This window comes from Danio aesculapii, chromosome 6, assembly GCF_903798145.1.
Source record: "Danio aesculapii chromosome 6, fDanAes4.1, whole genome shotgun sequence".
Lineage (NCBI taxonomy): Eukaryota > Metazoa > Chordata > Actinopteri > Cypriniformes > Danionidae > Danio > Danio aesculapii.
Window position 1 is genome coordinate 62,683,852 of NC_079440.1, and position 25,000 is coordinate 62,708,851.

The following is a 25,000-nucleotide window of genomic DNA, read 5'->3' on the forward strand; positions in this document are numbered from 1 at the left end:
CATTTGCACAAAGAAATGATGGGGTTCTGCTCTGAAGTAGTTACTCCACCCTGTTTAGGCATCATTATGGGCATTTTATGTTATAACTAACATGGTTCAAACAATGAATCTGCGACAGAGAAACTACGGTTTCGAGAAACACTCGTCACTACATCGATCTTTTTCCAAATAATGCATCGTACTGTGATAGTTCAGCTGTGAGTTACATCTTTGTTTGGGAAACACACCCCAGGTATATTAAGGGCTGCCCAAGTATATTTAGTGACACATTTTGTACTATTATTATCATCCTTTTACTTTATTTGTATCTGTCCAGTATATCTGTGAGTGATTAAGTAGATGAAAATATTCTCTCCTTTACCCATTTCATACTGCTCGTCCTGTGTGCGGGAGAGCTGTCAACACTCCCACAGTCCCACAGAGACCCCTCTGTTTTGTGTCTGGCTGGGGTTTCTAAATTTACTAAAATGTCCAGGATTTGCTTTTGCTTTCATTTTTTAAGCTGTCGTCAATTTTATGTGCACAGTCGCATTAAACATTAAAAAAGCAATTCTTTAATGATGGTGTCAATATATGATATACTTTATACATATAAAATGCTTTGGCAATACTGTACAACATGTCATGCCAATAAAGCAACCTGAACCTGAGAGAAGCAGATTTTATCTGTCCGTGGGTGCACATGGCTCCTAAATAACATAGAAGAGAAATAGTGGATACTTTTTATTTATTTCAAGTCTTTTTATTACTTTAACCCATTGAAAAGGAGATGTTTAAAACAGATAATAATAAAAATAGTGTTAAATATCTAATTCTGTTTTGTTTGTCGTATATAGTTAATTTTTTATGTGATGTGGGTTAAAGGTGTGTTTCAATATGGTTACCACCGCACGTAAAGTTCAGACCTGTGAGAAGCACTGCATTTTCTAGACAAGCAAAACTATAGTGTTGTTTTCAGAAATAATGAGTCTAAACGAAGAGAGTTTTTCATTAAAACAAGCAAAATGATGGTTAGTAAATCTGTGTGTGCAGAGTCTGTGTGCATAGGCCTACATATAGTATGAGTAATCTAAAGGGTGTAATAATCATAATAATGATGACTACGATGTTCATTATCTCATCCTACACCCGAACTCCTCAAACGCTGAGGTTTGGCATCATTGAGAAACAATGGCGGAGTGTTAACTGCTCATCAGGGCGCGTCAATGGGGAAACACCAGTTACGTCACTTTACAGAGAATCTGAGAACAAATTGATCACTCAAAGTGCTTATGATTTATAGGGTGGATTTTAGTGTACACACTCCCAATAATCTAGCATCTGATGACCCCTCTGCTGCAGGGTGTACTGTGAAAATGCTTTTCTTACTCAGAGTTTTTGTCCTGTTTCTAGTCTGAATATCTAAAAACTTTTAAATAAAGAAGCATTTTGTAGACAAGCAAGAAATATTGTCTTGTTTTTAGGAATAAAGAGTCATTAGGTGCATTCGATATGAAGCACGGCTGCAGCCGGTGATCAATGAGATTAGCCAAGCGCAAGCGGGGGCGGAGTTGAAAACGGAGCGTCAGGTTGGACACTTTGGGGCTCAAAGTTGCAGCAGTCATGATGATCGATCACAGGGCATGATCATTGATTTATTTATTTATTGCAATAACAACAAAGGGCAGCACAGTGGCGCAGTGGGTAGCACAATTGCCTCACAGCAAGAAGGTCACTGGTTCAAACCCTGGCTGGGTCAGTGTGTGTTTCTGTGTGGAGTTTGCATGTTCTCCCCGTGTTGGCGTGGGTTTCCTCCAGGTGCTCCGGTTTTGCCAACAGTCCAAACACACGCGCTATAGGGGAATTGGGTAAGCTAAAATTGTTCATAGTGTATGAGTGTGTATGGGTGTTTCCCAGTGATAGGTTGCAGCTGGAAGGGCATCCACTGTGTAAAACATATTCTAGATAAGTTGGTGGTTCATTCCGCTGTGGTGACCCCTGATTAATAAAGGGACTAAGCTGAAAAGAAAATGAATGAATGAACAAAATACATACAGTACAAATAAATCAGAAAACAGTCTCTACAAACTACAGTTCATTTGTAAACAATAAGGGAATTATGAATTAAGTTTAAGTAGCCTATATAACAAACGCATGAGAAATCAGGGGGAAACGAGAGGGCACATAAAAATCCACGAATTGCATTATCTTAGATAATGAAAGCACTTTTAAAAAAGCACTTTAATCCAAAAAGATTGAACAGAAGGAGCAAAATAAGCTACTCTTTATGTAGACATTTCCCAGAAAGAGCTGGTACATCAGTGTCACTTTTAAAGTATCTGCATAAACGGCTTGACAGGGAATAAAATATTTTATAATCATATTTATATATATATATTTAATAAAATAGTTATTTAACTTAATTTGTTAAGAAACCTTTACAGGATCAATGATGATAATTATTTTATTCCACGTCTGTAAGACTTATGAGTTGATATTTAGGTTATTTACTAAAATATATCATTTAAGTCCTTTATGGAGCTGAATACAGTAGGCTGTATTAAAAAAGGCTGATTAAAAGATGATTACTGCAGTAAAATATTTGTAGTGTTTTAATTTAGCATATATAGTTTTAATATATTTAGCATGATGTGGACAAGATAGAGAGGGGATAAAAAGAGAACTGTTGTTGTGAAATTTGTGAGATGGAATTTGTCCAATAATAAACCTGAAACACACGTGTTTGTCGTCGTGCGGTGAACTTGGCCAATCGTGTTATATCGGTGTCGTCATCGCAGCTCCTGCAGTCGCTCTTCAGATGCTGCACTGGCTGAATCAGTCGTCTGATCTCGGAGTGCTGACGCTGTACTTTGATGCCACATGTGACAATCACGTGGTGTCGGCGCATCATCAGGGCGCATCATCAATCTGGACAAAATTTCTAACCGGTATGCACCGCTTTAAGACAGATTTCGATCGGTCTGCACAGCGCTGCATCAAGTCAAACGCACCTAAAATTTAAGGATTTTATCTCCTTTTGAGATCAGATTATTATTATTATTTGCTTGTTTTAACTCTAATTTTAATTTTGATTCTGAAAACAAGACAATATTTTTTGCTGGTCTAGAAAATGCTTCTTGATTTAAGATTTGTAGATATTTCAATATTTCAAAGATCACAACGATTTAGTTCACGTGGGTTTCCTCCGGGTGCTTCGGTTTCCCCCACAGTCCAAAGACATGCGGTACAGGTGAATTGGGTAGGCTAAATTGTCTGTAGTGTATGAGTGTGTGAATGAGTGTGTATGGGTGTTTCCTAGTGATGGGTTGAGGCTGGAAGGGCATCCGCTGCATAAAACAAATGCTAGATAAGTTGGCAGTTCATTCCGCTGTGGCAACCCCCCTTTAATAAAGCGACTAAGCTGAAAAGAAAATGAATGAATGAAGGATATTTGGCCAAGAAACTAGTTGCAGAATACAGAAAAAAGAAACTCATGAAGGTTTGTAAACACTTGAAGATGAGTAAATAAGGAGTAAATTGTCATTACTGAGTGAAATGTCACTTTGCTGCAATCTGTCACGCAGCACTGTGCAAAAAGACATTTAAATAAATGAAAATTGAAAGTTAATGAAATGTTTTGTATCATATTTGAAACTATAATATGTGTGGTTTTAAAAAATGTGATGCATTTGTATTTGAATAAGACTGAAGTCATATTAACATGAGCACACATTTGCATATCAATAAAATTACATTTATTGTAATTATTTTAAGCAAGCTGCATTCTTTATTTAATTGTGCTGCTTTGCTGTTGCTTTTCTGTGTGAACACGCTCTTTCTGCAGACCTGATGCGAAATGTCACTTTTTCAGAGCCTTATTTTTCTTCATTCCACTGCCCACTGTTCCAATGACCTCTAAGACTGTTTAAATGGGTAGTAAAATTAGGATTTGGCTTTGATAGTGGAACTGAAAAGGCGTCATGCACAGCTGACATGCATCAGATTTGCTTGCATGTGTAAAATCAACTCAAGAGTGTAGATATGCTGGTGTTTATTGTTATATCATGGCAGCAGGACAATGCCTATGTGGAGAAACAGTCACTCGTGGCATTTGTAAAGGCCTGTGTGTGTGTGTGTGTGTGTGTGTGTGTGTGTGTGTGTGTGTGTGTGTGTGTGTGTGTGTGTGTGTGTGCAGCAGACAAAACACATTCACGTCATGTGAGATCATATCAGCCACATCTGAATAATGGCTTCAGTTCTGTTCATCACACACTGATAACGCATTGTGTGTATACGTGTGTGTGTGTAAATAAATGTTTTCTATTCAGTCAGCAGATTCTGAGACGTACAACAGCGAGTCTGACACATTCAGAAACATGGAGAGTGTGACAAAGACACAACGATCAGGTACACACACTCACTTATACACACACACACACACACACACACACACACACACACACACACACACACACTTTTCTTTTCTACTGAAATGCAAAGAAGCTTTAAAATAATAGGAAATAGCAACTACAAAGCACTGAAAGCATAGTATAATCGCAATGCCAAACCACCATAGCAACCGTACAGCAACACACTAAAAACAATCAGAACAACAGCATAGCAACACACAAACACAATCAGAACAACCACATAGCAACACACAAAAAAGTCAGAACAACCACATAGCAACACACAAACAATAGTCAGAACAACCGCATAGCAACACACAAACAACAGTCAGAACAACCGCATAGCAACACACAAAAAAGTCAGAACAACCACATAGCAACACACAAACAATAGTCAGAACAACCGCATAGCAACACACAAACAACAGTCAGAACAACCGCATAGCAACACACAAAAAAGTCAGAACAACCACATAGCAACACACAAACAATAGTCAGAACAACCGCATAGCAACAAACAAACAACAGTCAGAACAACCACATAGCAACACACAAAAAACTCAGAACAACCGCATAGCAACACACAAACACAATCAGAACAACCGCATAGCAACACACAAACAACATTCAGAACAACCGCATAGCAACACACAAACAATAGTCAGAACAACCACATAGCAACACACAAACAACAGTCAGAACAACCGCATAGCAACACACAAAAAAGTCAGAACAACCACATAGCAACACACAAACAATAGTCAGAACAACCGCATAGCAACAAACAAACAACAGTCAGAACAACCACATAGCAACACACAAAAAAACTCAGAACAACCGCATAGCAACACACAAACACAATCAGAACAACCGCATAGCAACACACAAACAACATTCAGAACAACCGCATAGCAACACACAAACAACAGTCAGAACAACCGCATGGCAACACACAAACAACAGTCAGAACAACCGCATAGCAACACACAAACAACAGTCAGAACAACCGCATGGCAACACACAAACAACAGTCAGAACAACCGCATGGCAACACACAAACAACAGTCAGAACAACCGCATGGCAACACACAAACAACAGTCAGAACAACCGCATGGCAACACACAAACAACAGTCAGAACAACCGCATAGCAACAAACAAACAACAGTCAGAACAACCACATAGCAACACACAAAAAACTCAGAACAACCGCATAGCAACACACAAACACAATCAGAACAACCGCATAGCAACACACAAACAACAGTCAGAACAACCGCATAGCAACACACAAACAACAGTCAGAACAACCGCATAGCAACACACAAACAACAGTCAGAACAACCGCATGGCAACACACAAACAACAGTCAGAACAACTGCATAGCAACACACAAACAACAGTCAGAACAACCGCATAGCAACACACAAACAACAGTCAGAACAACCGCATGGCAACACACAAACAACAGTCAGAACAACCCCATGGCAACACACAAACAACAGTAAGAAAAATCGCATAGTAACACACAAACAGTCAGAACAACCGCATAGCAACACACAAACACAGTCAGAACAACCGCATAGCAACACACAAACAACAGTAAGAAAAACCGCATAGCAACACACAAACAACAGTAAGAAAAACCGCATAGCAACACACAAACAACATTCAGAACAACTGCATAGCAACACACAAACAACAGTCAGAAAAACCGCATAGCAACACACAAACAACAGTCAGAACAACCGCATAGCAACACACAAACAACAGTAAGAAAAACCGCATAGCAACACACAAACAACAGTAAGAACAACCGCATAGCAACCCACAAACAACAGTCAGAACAACCGCATAGCAACACACAAACAACAGTAAGAAAAAACGCATAGCAACACACAAACACAGTCAGAACAACCGCATAGCAACACACAAACAACAGTAAGAACAACCGCATAGCAACACACAAACAACAGTCAGAACAACCGCATAGCAACACACAAACAACAGTCAGAACAACCGCATAGCAAACACACAAACAACAGTCAGAACAACCGCATGGCAACACACAAACAACAGTCAGAACAACCGCATAGCAACACACAAACAACAGTCAGAACAACCGCATGCGCAACACACAAACAACAGTCAGAACAACCGCATAGCAACACACAAACAACAGTCAGAACAACCGCATGGCAACACACAAACAACAGTCAGAACAACCGCATAGCAACACACAAACAACAGTCAGAACAACCGCATAGCAACACACAAACAACAGTCAGAACAACCACATAGCAACAAACAAACAACAGTCAGAACAACCGTATGGCAACACACAAACAACAGTCAGAACAACCGCATGCGCAACACACAAACAACAGTCAGAACAACCGCATAGCAACACACAAACAACAGTCAGAACAACCACATAGCAACAAACAAACAACAGTCAGAACAACCGCATAGCAACACACAAACAACAGTCAGAACAACCGCATAGCAACACAAACAACAGTCGGAACAACTGCATAGCAACACACAAACAACAGTCAGAACAACCGCATAGCAACACACAAACAACAGTCAGAACAGCTGCATAGCAACACACAAACAACAGTCAGAACAACCGCATAGCAACACACAAACAACAGTCAGAACAACCGCATAGCAACACACAAACAACAGTCGGAACAACCGCATAGCCACACACAAACAACAGTCAGAACAACCGCATAGCAACACACAAACAACAGTCAGAACAACCGCATAGCAACACACAAACAACAGTCAGAACAACCGCATAGCAACACACAAACAACAGTCAGAACAACCGCATGGCAACACACAAACAACAGTCAGAACAACCGCATAGCAACACACAAACAACAGTCAGAACAACCGCATGGCAACACACAAACAACAGTCAGAACAACTGCATAGCAACACACAAACAACAGTCAGAACAACCGCATAGCAACACACAAACAACAGTCAGAACAACCGCATGGCAACACACAAACAACAGTCAGAACAACCGCATGGCAACACACAAACAACAGTAAGAAAAACCGCATAGCAACACACAAACAGTCAGAACAACCGCATAGCAACACACAAACAACAGTCAGAACAACCGCATAGCAACACACAAACAACAGTAAGAAAAACCGCATAGCAACACACAAACAACAGTAAGAAAAACCGCATAGCAACACACAAACAACATTCAGAACAACTGCATAGCAACACACAAACAACAGTCAGAAAAACCGCATAGCAACACACAAACAACAGTCAGAACAACCGCATAGCAACACACAAACAACAGTAAGAAAAACCGCATAGCAACACACAAACAACAGTAAGAACAACCGCATAGCAACCCACAAACAACAGTCAGAACAACCGCATAGCAACACACAAACAACAGTAAGAAAAAACGCATAGCAACACACAAACACAGTCAGAACAACCGCATAGCAACACACAAACAACAGTAAGAACAACCGCATAGCAACACACAAACAACAGTCAGAACAACCGCATAGCAACACACAAACAACAGTCAGAACAACCGCATAGCAACACACAAACAACAGTCAGAACAACCGCATGGCAACACACAAACAACAGTCAGAACAACCGCATAGCAACACACAAACAACAGTCAGAACAACCGCATGCGCAAAACACAAACAACAGTCAGAACAACCGCATAGCAACACACAAACAACAGTCAGAACAACCGCATGGCAACACACAAACAACAGTCAGAACAACCGCATAGCAACACACAAACAACAGTCAGAACAACCGCATAGCAACACACAAACAACAGTCAGAACAACCACATAGCAACAAACAAACAACAGTCAGAACAACCGTATGGCAACACACAAACAACAGTCAGAACAACCGCATGCGCAACACACAAACAACAGTCAGAACAACCGCATAGCAACACACAAACAACAGTCAGAACAACCACATAGCAACAAACAAACAACAGTCAGAACAACCGCATAGCAACACACAAACAACAGTCAGAACAACCGCATAGCAACACAAACAGTCGGAACAACCGCATAGCAACACACAAACAACAGTCAGAACAACCGCATAGCAACACACAAACAACAGTCAGAACAGCTGCATAGCAACACACAAACAACAGTCAGAACAACCGCATAGCAACACACAAACAACAGTCAGAACAACCGCATAGCAACACACAAACAACAGTCGGAACAACCGCATAGCAACACACAAACAACAGTCAGAACAACCGCATAGCAACACACAAACAACAGTCAGAACAACCGCATAGCAACACACAAACAACAGTCAGAACAACCGCATAGCAACACACAAACAACAGTCAGAACAACCGCATGGCAACACACAAACAACAGTCAGAACAACCGCATAGCAACACACAAACAACAGTCAGAACAACCGCATGGCAACACACAAACAACAGTCAGAACAACTGCATAGCAACACACAAACAACAGTCAGAACAACCGCATAGCAACACACAAACAACAGTCAGAACAACCGCATGGCAACACACAAACAACAGTCAGAACAACCGCATGGCAACACACAAACAACAGTAAGAAAAACCGCATAGCAACACACAAACAGTCAGAACAACCGCATAGCAACACACAAACAACAGTCAGAACAACCGCATAGCAACACACAAACAACAGTAAGAAAAACCGCATAGCAACACACAAACAACAGTAAGAAAAACCGCATAGCAACACACAAACAACATTCAGAACAACTGCATAGCAACACACAAACAACAGTCAGAAAAACCGCATAGCAACACACAAACAACAGTCAGAACAACCGCATAGCAACACACAAACAACAGTAAGAAAAACCGCATAGCAACACACAAACAACAGTAAGAACAACCGCATAGCAACCCACAAACAACAGTCAGAACAACCGCATAGCAACACACAAACAACAGTAAGAAAAAACGCATAGCAACACACAAACAACATTCAGAACAACCGCATAGCAACACACAAACAACAGTCAGAACAACCGCATGCGCAACACACAAACAACAGTCAGAACAACCGCATAGCAACACACAAACAACAGTCAGAACAACCGCATGCGCAACACACAAACAACAGTCAGAACAACCGCATAGCAACACACAAACAACAGTCAGAACAACCGCATGGCAACACACAAACAACAGTCAGAAACAACCGCATAGCAACACACAAACAACAGTCAGAACAACCGCATAGCAACACACAAACAACAGTCAGAACAACCACATAGCAACAAACAAACAACAGTCAGAACAACCGTATGGCAACACACAAACAACAGTCAGAACAACCGCATGCGCAACACACAAACAACAGTCAGAACAACCGCATAGCAACACACAAACAACAGTCAGAACAACCACATAGCAACAAACAAACAACAGTCAGAACAACCGCATAGCAACACACAAACAACAGTCAGAACAACCGCATAGCAACACAAACAGTCGGAACAACCGCATAGCAACACACAAACAACAGTCAGAACAACCGCATAGCAACACACAAACAACAGTCAGAACAGCTGCATAGCAACACACAAACAACAGTCAGAACAACCGCATAGCAACACACAAACAACAGTCAGAACAACCGCATAGCAACACACAAACAACAGTCGGAACAACCGCATAGCAACACACAAACAACAGTCAGAACAACCGCATAGCAACACACAAACAACAGTCAGAACAACCGCATAGCAACACACACACGCACACAAAATCAGCATGACTTATAATCTTCAAGTGTTTTGATATCACAGCTGCTCTTCTGTTTGAGTGGTGACAGAAGCGTAACACACACTGTAACTGTATTGGTCCTGTGGGACTCAAGCGTGGCTCGAGCCTGTTCTGTTACTCAGGCTTGTGTTCAGCAGTGGATATCGGAGTGTATGTGTGTTTAATAATGCTCAACTGCTTCAGATTGGAACTGTACTCTGCCACGCGGCGCTCTTCAACGCAGCGTCTGCCCTTTCAACACAAGATGCAATTTCCTGCCTTTTCATATGCAAATGATATTCAAATTGATCAGATAGCGAACGCTTCACACTGTCAATGGAAACAGCTCTTAACATTGTGTGTGTGTGTGTGTGTGTGTGTAGCTGTCAGTGGTCAGGACACTCAGGGCCTGCAGATGGAGGAGATCTTCATCACAGATGTGGCGTATTGTGAACAAGCGGCCATTATTCTGAAACAAGCAAAACTCCCACAGAAGAACAGCAGCAGCAGCAGGAGAGACGATGGCTCACTGCCGGTGAGAACACACACACACACACACACACACACACACACATGGGGGCGGATTTAGTGATTTAGGGGCCCTAAGCAATTTCAGGTATGACGCCCTAGAATTTTTGAAAAATAAACTGTTAAAAACTAAAAAAATATACATATTATTATTCATATATGAAGTAGATTTTATATATTTTAATATTTATAGGAACCTTTATCTTCCTAATGTAAAATTAAAAGCAATAAATTCACAAAGAAAAAAAAACAAGTCCATAAACTATGTACAGGGGTGTCCAAACTCAGTCCTGGATGGCTGGTGTGCTGCAGATTTTAGCTCCAACTTGTCTCAACACACCTGCACGGATGTTTCTAAAAAGCCTAGTAAGAGCTTGATCAGCTGGCCCAGGTGTGTTTGGACTTTCTTAAAGGTTAAACCTTCTTCTAAGCAGATCGGTTTTCCCTGACTGTACCAGGGAAATACCTCACACTCGCGATGCTAAATCATTTGTCAGTATGCAGAGGAATGATCTGCTCTCAATGCTGCAGGTGTGTGAGACGGCTGTGTGGCCCTGTGCCGCCTTTGAGTGTTCCGAGGCAGGGGGGGGAGACTGACGGTAACATTAGGAACGGTACAGCATGGACACATGAGAGTCTCTAAAAATCTCCAGAAACACCTAAGATGATTCGCTAGTCGCTTTATTTTTTATTTGGCGCCAGGGGGAACTGAAAAATCGCTAAGTTGGCAACACCGGCTAGCAGTAATCTCTTTGATAGGTATGATGTGCTCACACCTCGTGTGCAATACAGATGGAACATACCATTATTCACGGGGGCCCCAGGTTTTGAAAAGTAATGATATTAAAAACTTAACAGTTATAGACAGATTTTACAACACATGATAGAGAATTTATAAAAGAGCTTTATGATTAATATAGGCTTCTTGGCATTGGTCGGGGGACCCTAATTCCCCGGGGCCCTAAGCTTACCTCTAGAATTCTAGTTGATGATTGTGTATCAGAAGTGTCTTATATGAAAGGTAAAGGCCTCTAGATGAGGCTTATTTGAGCACAATATAATCTGATCATGTCTTGATTATTAATGATTTCATTAGGACAGTGCGGTCAGACTCTGCTTAGACTAAAGTCTGCTCACTGAACCTTCAATAATGTCCAGTATAGAATATGTGCTCATGCTGCAGTGGAAACAGAATGAATATTGTGTCTGACTCCATCATGAGCTTGGAGGACTGCATCCATACATCTCTGACATGACTCAAATCACTGATTAATAAAGTCATCTGGAATGATGAAGAAATGCAGGACTCCCAGAGTTCATCAAGAGTCTTTGTGTTCATCTTCAACGCCTCCTCCTTCAGCTTACCCCAGACGTGCTCAATAATGTTCATGTCTGGTGACTGGGCTGGCCAATCATGGAGCAGCTTGACCTTCTCTGCTTTCAGGAGCTTTAATGTGGAGGCTGAAGTATGAGAAGGAGCGCTATCCTGCTGGAGAATTGTCCCTCTCCTGTGGTTTGTAATGTAATGGGCAGCACAAATGTCTTGATACCTCAGGCTGTTGATGTTGATCATCCACTCTCCAGATCTCTCCATACTGAATATAACCCCAAACCATGCTTTCTCCTTCACCAAACTTGACTGATTTCTGTGAGCATCTTGGTCCATGTGGGTTCCAGTAGGTCTTCTGCAGTGTTAGTGATGGTTGATGCAGATCAACAGATGATTCAGCAGAGAAATCCACCTTCTGACACTTTCACACACCATCAACTAGAAGTCCAGTTATTATGTGTTGCTCTTAAAACTGAGATCCACCACTATACTTTTGTCAGGTAGTGTATAAACACACACAGAACAACAGCAGCAGCAGCAAGAGAGATGACTGCTCACTGCTGGTAAGAACACACAACTCACACAGATGCACACACACACACACAAAGCTCATCACACTGCAGCAAATGATTTTCTTTAGAGTTTTTGTCTTGTTTCTAGTCCAAAAATCTAATTTCGGTGCAAGTATCGGTTAAAAAGTGTGTATTCTACAGGTGGTTTGTCAGGCCCACTCACCTGTGTGAGGCACACTCAGAAATGCACCGTGTTTATATAGAGATATAGAGTGATTGTAAGTAAGTGTGTGTTAAAGTGTCAGAGAGATGAAAGAGTGTGTCGTCTCACCTCTGTCCATCTGTCTGTGTGTGTGTGTCTGCAGCGGGTCATCTGTCCGCAGTGCCGTTTGGGAGTGACGCGGGTGCAGGATCTCTCTCAGCAGGACATGAAGAAGGTTCGTCAGCTGGCTCTGATCGACATGACGGCGCTCTGTGACCTGCTGGGGCTCGAGGTCAAACGACACAAAACCTGCAAGAGGAAAATCCCCGGTCAGTGAGATCCTGTCTGCACAACACAACACTCCAAACAGGAGAAATTAAATTTGCATGTAAACTCCTAACTTTAAGTATTACTAAGGAAGAAAAAAACAATCATAATAATCTTACACAATCTGATCTCAAAGAGTAAGATCAACAAGAGTCTGGAAACAAGACTGTAACCCTTGCCTAAATTAGGAGTGTTTCCTGTCACATGACCACATTGCTTCTGATCTGTTTGACGAATAATTTAAAATTCTGTCCACTCAGAGAGCTGTTTGTTTGGCGTTCCTCTCGCCTCATTGGTGGACAGCGATCAGAAGAACAAACCCAACACTCAGATCCCGCTCTTCCTGCAAACAGTACGTCATGACATCATTTCCTGTCACATTTGTCCAGTTGTGCTTTACATTAAAAATTCATTGTGAGCAATTCATTTGGCTTCGTAAGGTTTAATCAAACGTATAATACCCGGATGTTTGCATCCCAGTTTGTCTTATTATACTATGTCCTAAAATATGTACTTTTTTGTGATTAAAAAGTTTAGACTTATGAGTGTGTAACAGAATAGTATGCAAGCTTTGGTACAAACTACGACCTCATTAATAGATGTTATTCTGTTACATGTCCTGTCAATCATCATAATATGTATAATATTTAATATCCGACCATATTAAAGCAGGCGTTTCTGTGTGGAGTTTGCATGTTCTCCCCGTGTTGGCGTGGGTTTCCTCCAGGTGCTCCGGTTTCCCCCACAGTCCAAACACATGCATTATAGGGGAATTGGGTAGGCTAAATTGTCCATGAGTGTGTGTGGGTGTTTCCCAGAGATGGGTTGCAGCTGGAAGGGCATCCGCTACGTAAAACATATGCTAGATAAGTTGGTGGTTCATTCCGCTGTGGCGACCCCAGATTAATAAAGGGACTAAGCCGAAAAGAAAATGAATGAATGACTATTAAAGCAGCAGCAGCAGCAGGTTAATCTGACATTCACCTGTATTTTATACAGAAAAATCTCCTCAGGTGTTCGCAGAATTATGTAATCAGACGTTAATGACCAAACACAACTTATAAATGTTTACATTCTTGTTGCAAATTAAAGTATAAGGAGAAACATGTTACATAAATGTATTGCAGAAGGTTACATAATAATTAAGAATATCTTCACCAAAGCCTCTCTAGGTAACAGTCAATCTCGTGTATCCGCCATGTTTGTAGTTTGCTTAAATTTTTTTTACTTGTGTTTGTAGTTCTAATTGAATTCACATTTAACATGCTGTCACAATCACCAGCAATGTAGTCCATAGAGATCACCGGAGAACTACAAATTTGCCACCAACGGAACTACAAATCCTGTCATGCACCACACACTCACACCTGTTCCTTTTCTTCTTTGATTACACACATACACAGCTGGGAGCTGCTCAAAGACTGATTACATGGACCATATAAAGTATACAGCACACAAACTCACAGACTTGGCTGAGTCTTCTGTAATGGAAGGATGCTGACAATGGAGCTGGGGATCCATGGCCTTGAGCCATTAGAGTACACACAAATATTATTCTGGAAATAACAATTAGACCATCCAGATGAGTCCGGGATACTTATTTCGACATGCTATGATTTGACACATTGATTTTATTTTCAAATACTATTTAGACATAAATTTACGATAGAATGTAAATTAAGACATCAGTCTTTGTTTAGTGCTCATAAACTCCGCCTCTGCAAGCTTATGCTCATCTGCATACAATTGAGAGCCACGCCCACAACATTCAGTAAACAGCTAACAGACAGATCATTGTCTAATCTGAATTGCAGTAAATGCATTGACATGTTGCACATTCTGGGCTCTATTTTAATGATCTAGGCGCAGAGTCTAAAGCTCATGGCACAAAAGCATTAAGGTCATGTCTGAATCCACTTCTGCTATTTTAAGGATGGAAAAATACGCCCGATGCATGGTCTAACAGGGTTGTGCTTATTCTCTTAATGAGTTCTGGTTGTGTTTTGAGCATAACCTGCATTAAACCAATCAGAGTCTCGTCTCTCATTCCCTTTAAGAGTCAGCTGTGTCTCTCCATGGTGCCTTTGCTATTTACATGGCAACTTTGTAAGTGTAAAAACTGAACACTTCAAAACAGTTAAACAGAGCATCTGCAGCACAAGGATAAAGAACGAACCTCCTCCATTAAGCCTCTTTACTTTCTCTTTACTTTACTCCTTTACTTTGGTGGAGTAAGGAAACAGTGGAAACTCACTCCACTGAACACATTCATTAGCCCACAGATTTAATTTCTTTTGTTAAGCGCAAAGATTTGATCAAAACTATTTCTAAATTCAGTTCTAATCTCCAGCAGAGGAATAAATGATCAATAATAATGAAGTGTGGTCAAAACACTGAGTTATATCCAAACACACGTCCTGTTCTGATGCCCCATATGGTGATGCAGACGTCTCCAAAACTACGACAAATCTAAACTAGTTTATATTTAAGCAAATATAAATCTGCAGATAATCAATAATACTGATAATAACATTATACAGATGCAGATCGTCATCAATAAACTGAATAATCCTTTAATTCTTGTTCATTTGTAAAGAGATTTGCTTTCAGCTGGTCTATTGGTCCATTTTAGTTCCTCAGAATAGCAACGTACCAACGATGCACCTTAACACACCTCCTTTTTAGACCAGCACACCCATGAGTCCATAGACTGCCGCAAATGGATTTATGAAAAGAACGTGGTGCAAAACAGGAAAATTAGAATTGCGTTGGTCTGAAAATTGCAACAAATCGTGCCAAAGACGTCTTGCTTATTGCGCCGGGTGTATGATATTTGCTTCTATTTGTGCATTTGCATTAATTTTATGTATGTTAATTTTTTACATGTTTTTGTATGTATTCACTTGAGCAATAATTACATTTTCATTTGGTGTGAACCCAACATAAGACCTCAGGCTATTTTTATTTATTAATTTTTTTTAATGATCTTGATTTTGAGATGTAACAAAAAATGACACAATTATATTTACATCTTTTCATTTCAAAAGGAAAACAAAAAGCCCAAAAACAAAACCGGCGCATGTTGTTTTACTTAGTTTATTCAAGATAATAAACCAGTAGATAGAAACAACTGTATATAAAAATCCATTTCCACTGACAGAATGTAAAGTACATATAATGTACATAAATATGTCAATTCTCTCAAAAGAAGGAAGTTTAACTTTTAACATATACTGTAGGTAATCTTTTCCAGACTCATGCTTGTTTCCTGGTCTCTGTTTCAGCTTCTGTCATTCCTGGAAAAGAAGGGTCTGGATTCTGAGGGGATCCTGCGAGTTCCAGGCTCTCAGATCAGAATCAAAGTAACACCATTATTAGCCTCTCTGACGTATTAGTGTAATAGAGGATGTTCTGAAGGCTGATGGTGGTTGTGTTTACGGCAGGTTCTTCAGCAGCAGTTGGAGAACTCGTTTTACAGTGGATCCTTCAGCTGGGACGAGGTCAGTGCGAATGATGCTGCGGCGCTGCTGAAGAAGTTCATCCGTGAGCTCCCGGCACCGCTGCTGACCGCTGAACACCTCAACACATTCAGCGCTGTCAGAGGTGACTGACTGCTCTCAATCAGGTCTTGTGATAACGAGCTGCATCACAGGAGCGGATTTATTACAAGAGGAGATACAAGAAGACGCATTCTCTGAGCTTTGAATGCTCTTATTTATTTATTGCTAAATTAATCTTTATTTCTGTAGAGCTTTTTATATTGTAGATCGTGTCATGAAGTAAAGGATTAGAAGCTCTGATATCAAACTATGGAGCATTCCGGCAATTCAGGCAGGCAGGAGAGCAGTGTGTAATGCTGGTGCAGTTTTAGTAAATTAAAAATGCTAAACTATAAATGTCATTGTAGAAGTCGGAGGAATAAATCCATGCATTGCCAATGTTGAATTGATTCTGCATTGATTTTGAGATTTTCCAAATGCACTGTGATTTATCTCTTGAAACAATTAGTTGAGATTCGTTTCCAACAGATGGCGCTGTATGCATTACACCAGGGGTGCCCAAACTCGGTCCTGGAGTGCAGGTGTCCTGCATAGTTTAACTCCAGCTTCCTTCAACACACTTGCCTGAAGTTTCTGGCTGTTTCTCAATTCAAAGAATGCAGAAAATGGACTTGGAGTTCTTGTAAAATCCAGTCTTGCCAGGTCAACTCGGAAGAACGAACTCGGGAGACCACGTGAACAGAGAATGCGTCCTCTGAGAAATGAGTTGCTGCATTCTTCCTGATGGTCACATGACCTTCATGCGTTTTTAATATTTCAATACCTTGAAAGAGCTGTATTAGCCGTTCAGGAGTGTCTAATTGGGGTTGGAACTAAAATATGCAGGACACCGGCCCTCCAGGACTGAGTTTGGGCACCCCTGCATTACACCTATGGTAAAAACTAGCATAGAGCATCATCTGCTGTTAAAAACTAACATATCAAAACAAGTTATTGTCTCATCCCTTGTTGTTAGTCAGTCTTTTTAAAGTGTGCGCCTCTAAAATGTTTGTGTAGCATGAAGAATCTGTCTAAATTGAATTGTTGAATCTTTCTACAGATATCGCAGACCTGAAGCAGAAGCTGCACATGTTGAATCTACTTGTTCTGCTGCTGCCAGAACCCAACAGAAACACACTGAAGGTACACACACACACACACACACATAGACGTGACTCATCAGCGGCATTACATAAGAAAAGTTCATTAACACACTGAGCGTTCGTGTGTGTGTAGCTTCACTCAAGCGCAGCGCCCTTTACATAACTGCGTCTCTTTATGTTGAAGACCTGCTGTTGATGAATGTGAAAAGTCACATAAACGCTCTTCACCAATGATCATTCAGCCGGAAATCATCATACTGTCATCTGGGAGCTGTGCAGACCGCTAGAAACAACACTGGACACCAACGAATTTCATTATGTGACACAAAAAACATCTATTTTATTAGTATTTTGAGAATAAATCTCTAAGATGAAGATAAAATATGTTAAAACTCAAATTCAAAACTACCTTAGTATTACTATGGTAAATGTCTGAACATTGGTATTGACACAATGCATGTCTAAAATCCACGGCATTACCATGATAAAACAGTGCAACCGTGAAACCATGTGGAAAAATTATTGTATTAGGGTAGTTAAAGGGCAGCATGATGGCGCAGTGGTTAGCACTGTGGCCTCACAGCAAGAAGGTCTCTGGTTCGAGTCCCGGCTGGGTTAGTTAGTGTTTCTGTGTGGAGTTTGCATGTTCTCCCCGTGTTGGTGTGGGTTTCCTCCGGGTGCTCCGGTTTCCCCCACAGTCCAAACACATGCCCTATAGGGGAACTGATCAACTAAACTGGCCGTAGTGTATGAGTGTGTGTGTGTGAATGAGTGTGTATGGTTGTTTCCCAGTACTGGGTTGCTGCTGGATGGGCATACGCTGCGTAAAACATATGATGGAATAGTTGGCGGTTCGTTCTGCTGTTGTGACCCCTGATTAATAGGAGGCTAAGCCGTAGGAAAATGAATGAATGAATGAATGAATGAATGAATAGTGTGGTTAATTGTGACAAATGTTACACACATTGCATGAATAAAATACTTTATTACCCACACATTAGAAGAAAAGCATTTTTAAAGCAGTGTGTAAAGCAGAGGTGTGTGTGTGTGTGTGTGTGGGTGTGTGTTTCTGCAGGCACTGCTGGAGTTTCTCAGTAAGGTGGTTTGCTGTGAGCGTCGGAACCGCATGAATCTGTGGGCCGTGTCCACCATTATGGCTCCAAACCTCTTTTTGCACAAAGCGGTTCCCAGTAAACTGACGGTGGACGGCCCAGAGAAGGGCCAGGCGGAGCGAGCCACTGACATCATGCGGCTCCTGATCCGATACCAGGACCTGCTGTGGACGGTGAGAGATTCGGTCCTCTGTGTGCTTCAGTGTTTGAGATGCTCTGCACAAATGCTGCTCTTACTTAGAGGTTATGTCTTGTGTCTAGTCCAAATATCTACAAAAAGTATGTTCTAGACAAGCATCTAATAGGGTGGAGTGATCAGTGATTTAGGGTGGAGCTATCAGTCATTTAAGGCGAGGCTATCAGTGATTTAGGGTGGGGCTATTCATCATTTAGGGCAGGGCTATCAATCCTTTATGGCGGGCTATCGGTCATTTAGGGTGGAGCTATCAATCCTTTAGGGTGGGGCTATCAGTCATTTAGGGTGGGGCTATCAGTCATTTAGGGTGGGGCTATCAATCGTTTAGGGTGGGGCTATCAGTCATTTAGGGTGGGGCTATCAGTCATTTAGGGCAAGGTTATTAGTCATTTAGGGTGGGGTTATCCGTCATTTAGGGTGGGCTATCAGTCATTTAGGGCAGGGCAATCAGTCATTTAGGGTGGAGATATCAATCCTTTAGGGCAGGCTATCAGAATTTAGCGGGGCTATCAGTAATTTAGGGTGAGGCTCTCAGTCATTTAGGGTAGAGCTATCAATACTTTGGGCCGGGCTATCATACCATTAGGGCAGGGCAATCAGTCCTTTAGGGCGGGGATTTTTGTCAATCTTCCTTCATTTTGTCAGTAACACCAGTCTTTCTTCAATAATAATATGCACCTTTAGTAAAGCTGCTTTTGAATGACTATTACTATGAAAAGCACTGTACAAATACACTCGACTTGATTGTTCTGTAGGTTCCTAATTTCCTGCTAAGTCAGGTGAGGAAGCTGAACGAGAACAGCAGCCGCCGATATCAGTTCTACGACAAACGCATCAAACAGCTGCTCAGGAAAATCCACACGGACAGCAAAGACAAACCCGACAAAAACACTGGAGAGGTGAGAGAAACCAGCATGAAAACTGCTGTATGATGAAGGAAAGCCAGTGTGTTTCTGAGTGTGCTGGACAAACTACCAAATGTCCAAATCTGCATATGCAGCAGACACTTTACTGTATTCTACAAGGACTCAATCAGGAAAACTGTTTATGTTTTGCACTACTAGCTATTTTCAACATTAAATATCTCGTTTGCACAATATTTTAATAATAACACTGCCAAAAATGCATTAATTGGTATGTTTTAATCTTGTTTCTAGTCCAATGATCTAATCATTCTGACAAGCAAAAAATATAGTCTTGTTTTTATAAATAATAAGCCAAAATAAAGTGAGATTAACCCTAAAACAAGCAACATAATCTCCCACTGGAATAAGAAAAATAATTCATTCATTCATTCATTCTCTTTTCCGCTTACTCCCTTTATTAATCAGGGGTCACCACAGCGGAATGAACCACCAGCATATGTTTCACACAGCAGATGCGCTTCCAGCTGCAACCCATCACTGTGAAACACCCATACACACTCATTCACACACTCATACACTATGGACAATTTTAGCTTACCCAATTCCCCTAAAGCACATGTGTTCCTCCGAAAACCGAAGGAAACCCACGGGGAGAACATGCAAACTCCACACAGAAACACCAACTGACCCAGCCGAGGCTCAAACCAGCGACCTTCTTGCTGTGAGGCGATTGTGCTACCCACTGCGCCACCGTGACGCCCCAGAAAAATAAATCTACTTTGAAAATATATTTATATTATTTTCCTTCCCCATTTGCAGATTATTTAGCTTGCTTTAAGAAATTACTCACTTCATTTTGACTCACTTCATTTTGAAAATATTTTATGTATGTCTATAAAAGGATTATTGATTTAATCCATTTAGATATTGACACTGAAGAAATCTCTAAGTAAGAGGTTTGACTTGAGTTTTTTTGCAGTGTGGTGAACATTAGGACAACAGCAGCTTTAGAAACATGTTATCTGGTGACGTGTTTAATATCGATGTTATTTCTGTAGCTCCCTGGTCCTGCGAGACAACATTTCGTTCCTCTGTGTGTCCACACATGCAGCAGAATGACAATAAAGCTCAACTTGATTGACTTTAAGTGCAGATTAAGCGAGGAGAGAAATAGAGAGCGACAGAACGTGAGCGGATGAGCAGCTGATGGGATCATCCCTTTACAGGCTTTAGTCTCCCAATCAGACTCGCTTACAGGACCTGATTGAGCACATGTGTATGAAAGCTCACATCACAGTGTGTTTGTGTTCGTATAATAAACACTTCTGATGAATCTAGACACTGTTAGCATTAAAGACAGACCAGAACACAAACACGAATCAGGAAAAAAGCAGGAGGAAATCAAATGTACACTGCAAAACATTTATTCTTGCTAGTGTTTGTCTTGTTTTTTGTCCAAATATTTATTCATTATTAAATCAAGAAACATTTTCTTGACAAGCAATAATATAATCAGCAATAATGAGTCAAAATGAAGTGAGTTTTCATTAAAACAAGCTAAATAATCTGGCAATAGTTTTATTTTTAACATATTGCAAATATTTGCTCCCCCCCTTGGCAGATTGTTAAGCTTGTTTTAAGGGAAAACTGACTTCATTTTGACTCATTATTGCTGAAAATAAGACTATATTATTGCTCGTCTAGAAAGTGCTTCTTGATTTAAAAGTGTTTAGATATTTGGACCAGAAACAAGATGAAAACTCACCTGTTTTGCAGTGTAATTACTGGAGTTGGATGTCAGATTCTCTGTAAAGTTAAGTTGAAGTATTGTAGTAACAGTATATTATTGATAATAACATCATCTCAGAGTATAGTTGTAAATGTAAATAATACATGACACCAGCTTTCGAAGATCTGTAATAAAATATAGATTTGTGGACTGATATTATAGATATTCTGGACTTGTACTCATACTCTAGACTAGACGGTTTGTGGGTAATAATGATGATCATTTATTGACCTTTTTTTCTCGTGTGTGTGTGTGTGTGTGTGTGTGTGTGTTATGCAGTGTCGTACTGTGAAGATCCAGCTGGGTGAAGTCAGTTTCTCCATGGAGTTTCGTCTCAGCATTAACTCTCGTGCCTCAGATCTGATGTCTCAGTTTTATAAAGAGCTTCACGCCTCTGACAACGGCAGGGGGCTCCTGAAACGGTACCAACACACACACACACACATTAAGTTTTATAGTCTCTCCCCATAGCTCTAAGGTTGTTTCTGTCTGTACAGACTGTATAATCGGTCCTCTCCACAACCCTCACAGCAAACATTCGGCATTTTTACATGTTCAGAATACTTCATTGTGCCTGATTTATCAGCCATTTTCCTCACGAGGACCAAAAAAAAAACATCACATCCTCAAAATGTATTGGTATTGGTATACTTGTGATAAATACCAGGACCACACAAACACACACACACACACAATTCAATTCAATTCAATTCAATTTTCTTTTACTTTTCACAGAAATGGTTCAACAACCTACCCAGACTGTGCCATTTATGAAGTGGGTGGGAATATCGGTAAGTTTACAAAGATTACATGTGTATATATATATATATTAGGGCTGCACAATATATGGTTTGAGCATCGATATCACAGTGTGTGTATCTGCAATAGTCCTGTCACAGGATTAGATTATTTATTAAAGATGAAAAGACATTAAATATGATTTATAATGTACATTTATACAATGATCATGCTATTTTATGTTTGATTGTTCAATTTTTGTACATAAATTCTGAGGAAACCATAAAGTACTTCTATTTATTTAGCTTTTATCTTTATATAGCTTGTAATTTATTATAATTTATGCAAATCCACTGCATAGAAAAAGACTTGGTCATCCCTATCTAAATAAATGAAATATTTCCAAATAGAGCTGCTCAATTGATCTGGTCAAATTATAATCATAACTCAATATATAAAGCACAGAAAAACTAAATATCGCAATGTCAGATTATTTTAATATCATGCAGCTCTAATGCATCTATGTGTACATATTTATATACAAACCAGAGTGATTAAAGTTAACTCAAACTTTGACCATGGTTAAAGTTTGAGTTAGTTTCATTATTTTAATAAAATAATATATTATATAATGTGTAGCTAGATTTATTACATGATTGAAGATGAACTGCATGTACACATTCCAGCAAAACAGCACAGTACTGTATTTATATTTAGATTAATATCATATATGTGAACAAACATATCTATCTATCTATCTATCTATCTATCTATCTATCTATCTATCTATCTATCTATCTATCTATCTATCTATCTATCTATCTATCTATCTATCTATCTATCCATCCATCTGTCCATCTATCTGTCCATCTATCTATCTATCTATCCATTCATCTGTCCATCCATCCGTCCATCCATCCGTCCGTCCGTCCGTCTATCTATCTATGCATCCATCTATCTATCCATCCATCTGTCCATTTATCTGTCCATCTATCTATCTATCCATCCATCCATCCGTCCGTCCGTCCGTCCGTCCGTCCGTCCGTCCGTCCGTCCGTCCGTCCGTCCGTCTATCTATCTATCTATCTATCTATCTATCTATCTATCTATCTATCTATCTATCTATCTATCTATCTATCCATCAATCTATCTGTCCATCTATCTATCTATCTATCATTCCATCCATCCATCCATCCATCCATCCACCTATCTAACTGTCTGTCCGTCCGTCCGTCCATCCATCCATCTATCTATCCGTCTATCTATCCGTCTATCTATCCGTCTATCTATCTATCTATCTATCTATCTATCTATCTATCTATCTATCTATCTATCTCTGTCCGTCCATCCATCTATCTATCTGTCTGTCCATCTATCTGTCTGTCTGTCCATCCATCCATCTATCTATCCGTCTATCTATCCATCCGTCCATCCATCTGTTTGTCCATCTATCTATCTATCTATCTATCTATCTATCTATCTATCTATCTATCTATCTATCTATCTATCTATCTATCTATCTATCTATCTATCTATCTATCTATCTATCTATCTCTATCTATCTTTCTCTCTATCTATCTCTGTCTGTCTGTCTGTCCATCCATCCATCCATCCATCCAACTCTATCTATCTATCTATCTATCTATCTATCTATCTATCTATCTATCTATCTATCTATCTATCTATCTATCTATCTATCTATCTATCTATCTATCTATCTATCTATCTATCTATCTATCTATCGATCAGTCTATCTATCCGTCTATCTATCCGTCCGTCTATCTATCCATCTATCTGTCTGTCTATCCATCCATCCATCTATCTATCCGTCTATCTCTGTCTATCTATCGATCTGTCTTTCTATCTATCTCTCTGTCTGTCCGTCCATCCATCTATCTCTTTATCTCTCTATCTATCTATCGTGGTGTGCAAAAGTATTTTCCCCTTAGTGATTTCTTTTCTTTTTTTCTTTGCATGTTTGTCACACTGTAATGTTTCAGATCATCAAACTAATTTAATTAGTCAATGATAACACAAGTAAACATCACAGAAATATTTGAAAAATATCAAGAATTGCTCATGAGTAGGCTTGTGCCGGTATTCGGTAATGCGATAAATCACGGTAATGAATATGCACGATATTGTTATCGCGGGCACTTCAAAATACCGTGAAAAATAACAGATCCGAATTTATATTCTTAGAACGCGCCTTAGCTTATTTTCCATCAACCGCTTGAAGAAACACTGCGTATATGCTGCGCAGAACTGATGCGCACTCTGATGTAAACAATCCCCACATATAGAAGCCCTGTGTGCGCGGCGCCGCTGCCACCGCGCTATAATCCTCACACGCAGGGGCGGACTGGCCATCTGGCAGACCGGGCACTTTCCCGGTGGGCCGACGTACTTTTTGGGCCGGGCTGATCATCGTCTTATGATTTGATCGGCCCATAAAAGGCTTAGCAGCCTATCGTTTTTTTCTGCCTTATTGATTGACGCTGCTGTGATCTGTGACTCTCTGAAAGTAGATGCTTTTTTTCCCGGACAGACAGACCGGGCCGG

General features: G+C 40.3%; 1 protein-coding gene across 3 annotated transcripts in view; it reads left to right on the forward strand.

Moving 5' to 3' along the window:
- The window catches only part of LOC130231211 (rho GTPase-activating protein 40), a 56,276-nt gene that overhangs the window by 24,795 nt on the left and 6,481 nt on the right, over nt 1-25,000 (forward strand). For all 3 annotated transcript variants that reach the window (XM_056460691.1, XM_056460690.1, XM_056460689.1), the window contains exons 4-14: nt 4,308-4,386; nt 10,580-10,731; nt 12,932-13,097; nt 13,356-13,447; nt 16,380-16,457; nt 16,539-16,698; nt 17,695-17,777; nt 18,813-19,022; nt 19,801-19,944; nt 21,980-22,122; nt 22,436-22,491. In XM_056460691.1, the coding sequence (XP_056316666.1) occupies nt 4,308-4,386; nt 10,580-10,731; nt 12,932-13,097; nt 13,356-13,447; nt 16,380-16,457; nt 16,539-16,698; nt 17,695-17,777; nt 18,813-19,022; nt 19,801-19,944; nt 21,980-22,122; nt 22,436-22,491 (1,363 nt within the window). The remainder of the gene's footprint in view (nt 1-4,307; nt 4,387-10,579; nt 10,732-12,931; nt 13,098-13,355; nt 13,448-16,379; nt 16,458-16,538; nt 16,699-17,694; nt 17,778-18,812; nt 19,023-19,800; nt 19,945-21,979; nt 22,123-22,435; nt 22,492-25,000) is intronic.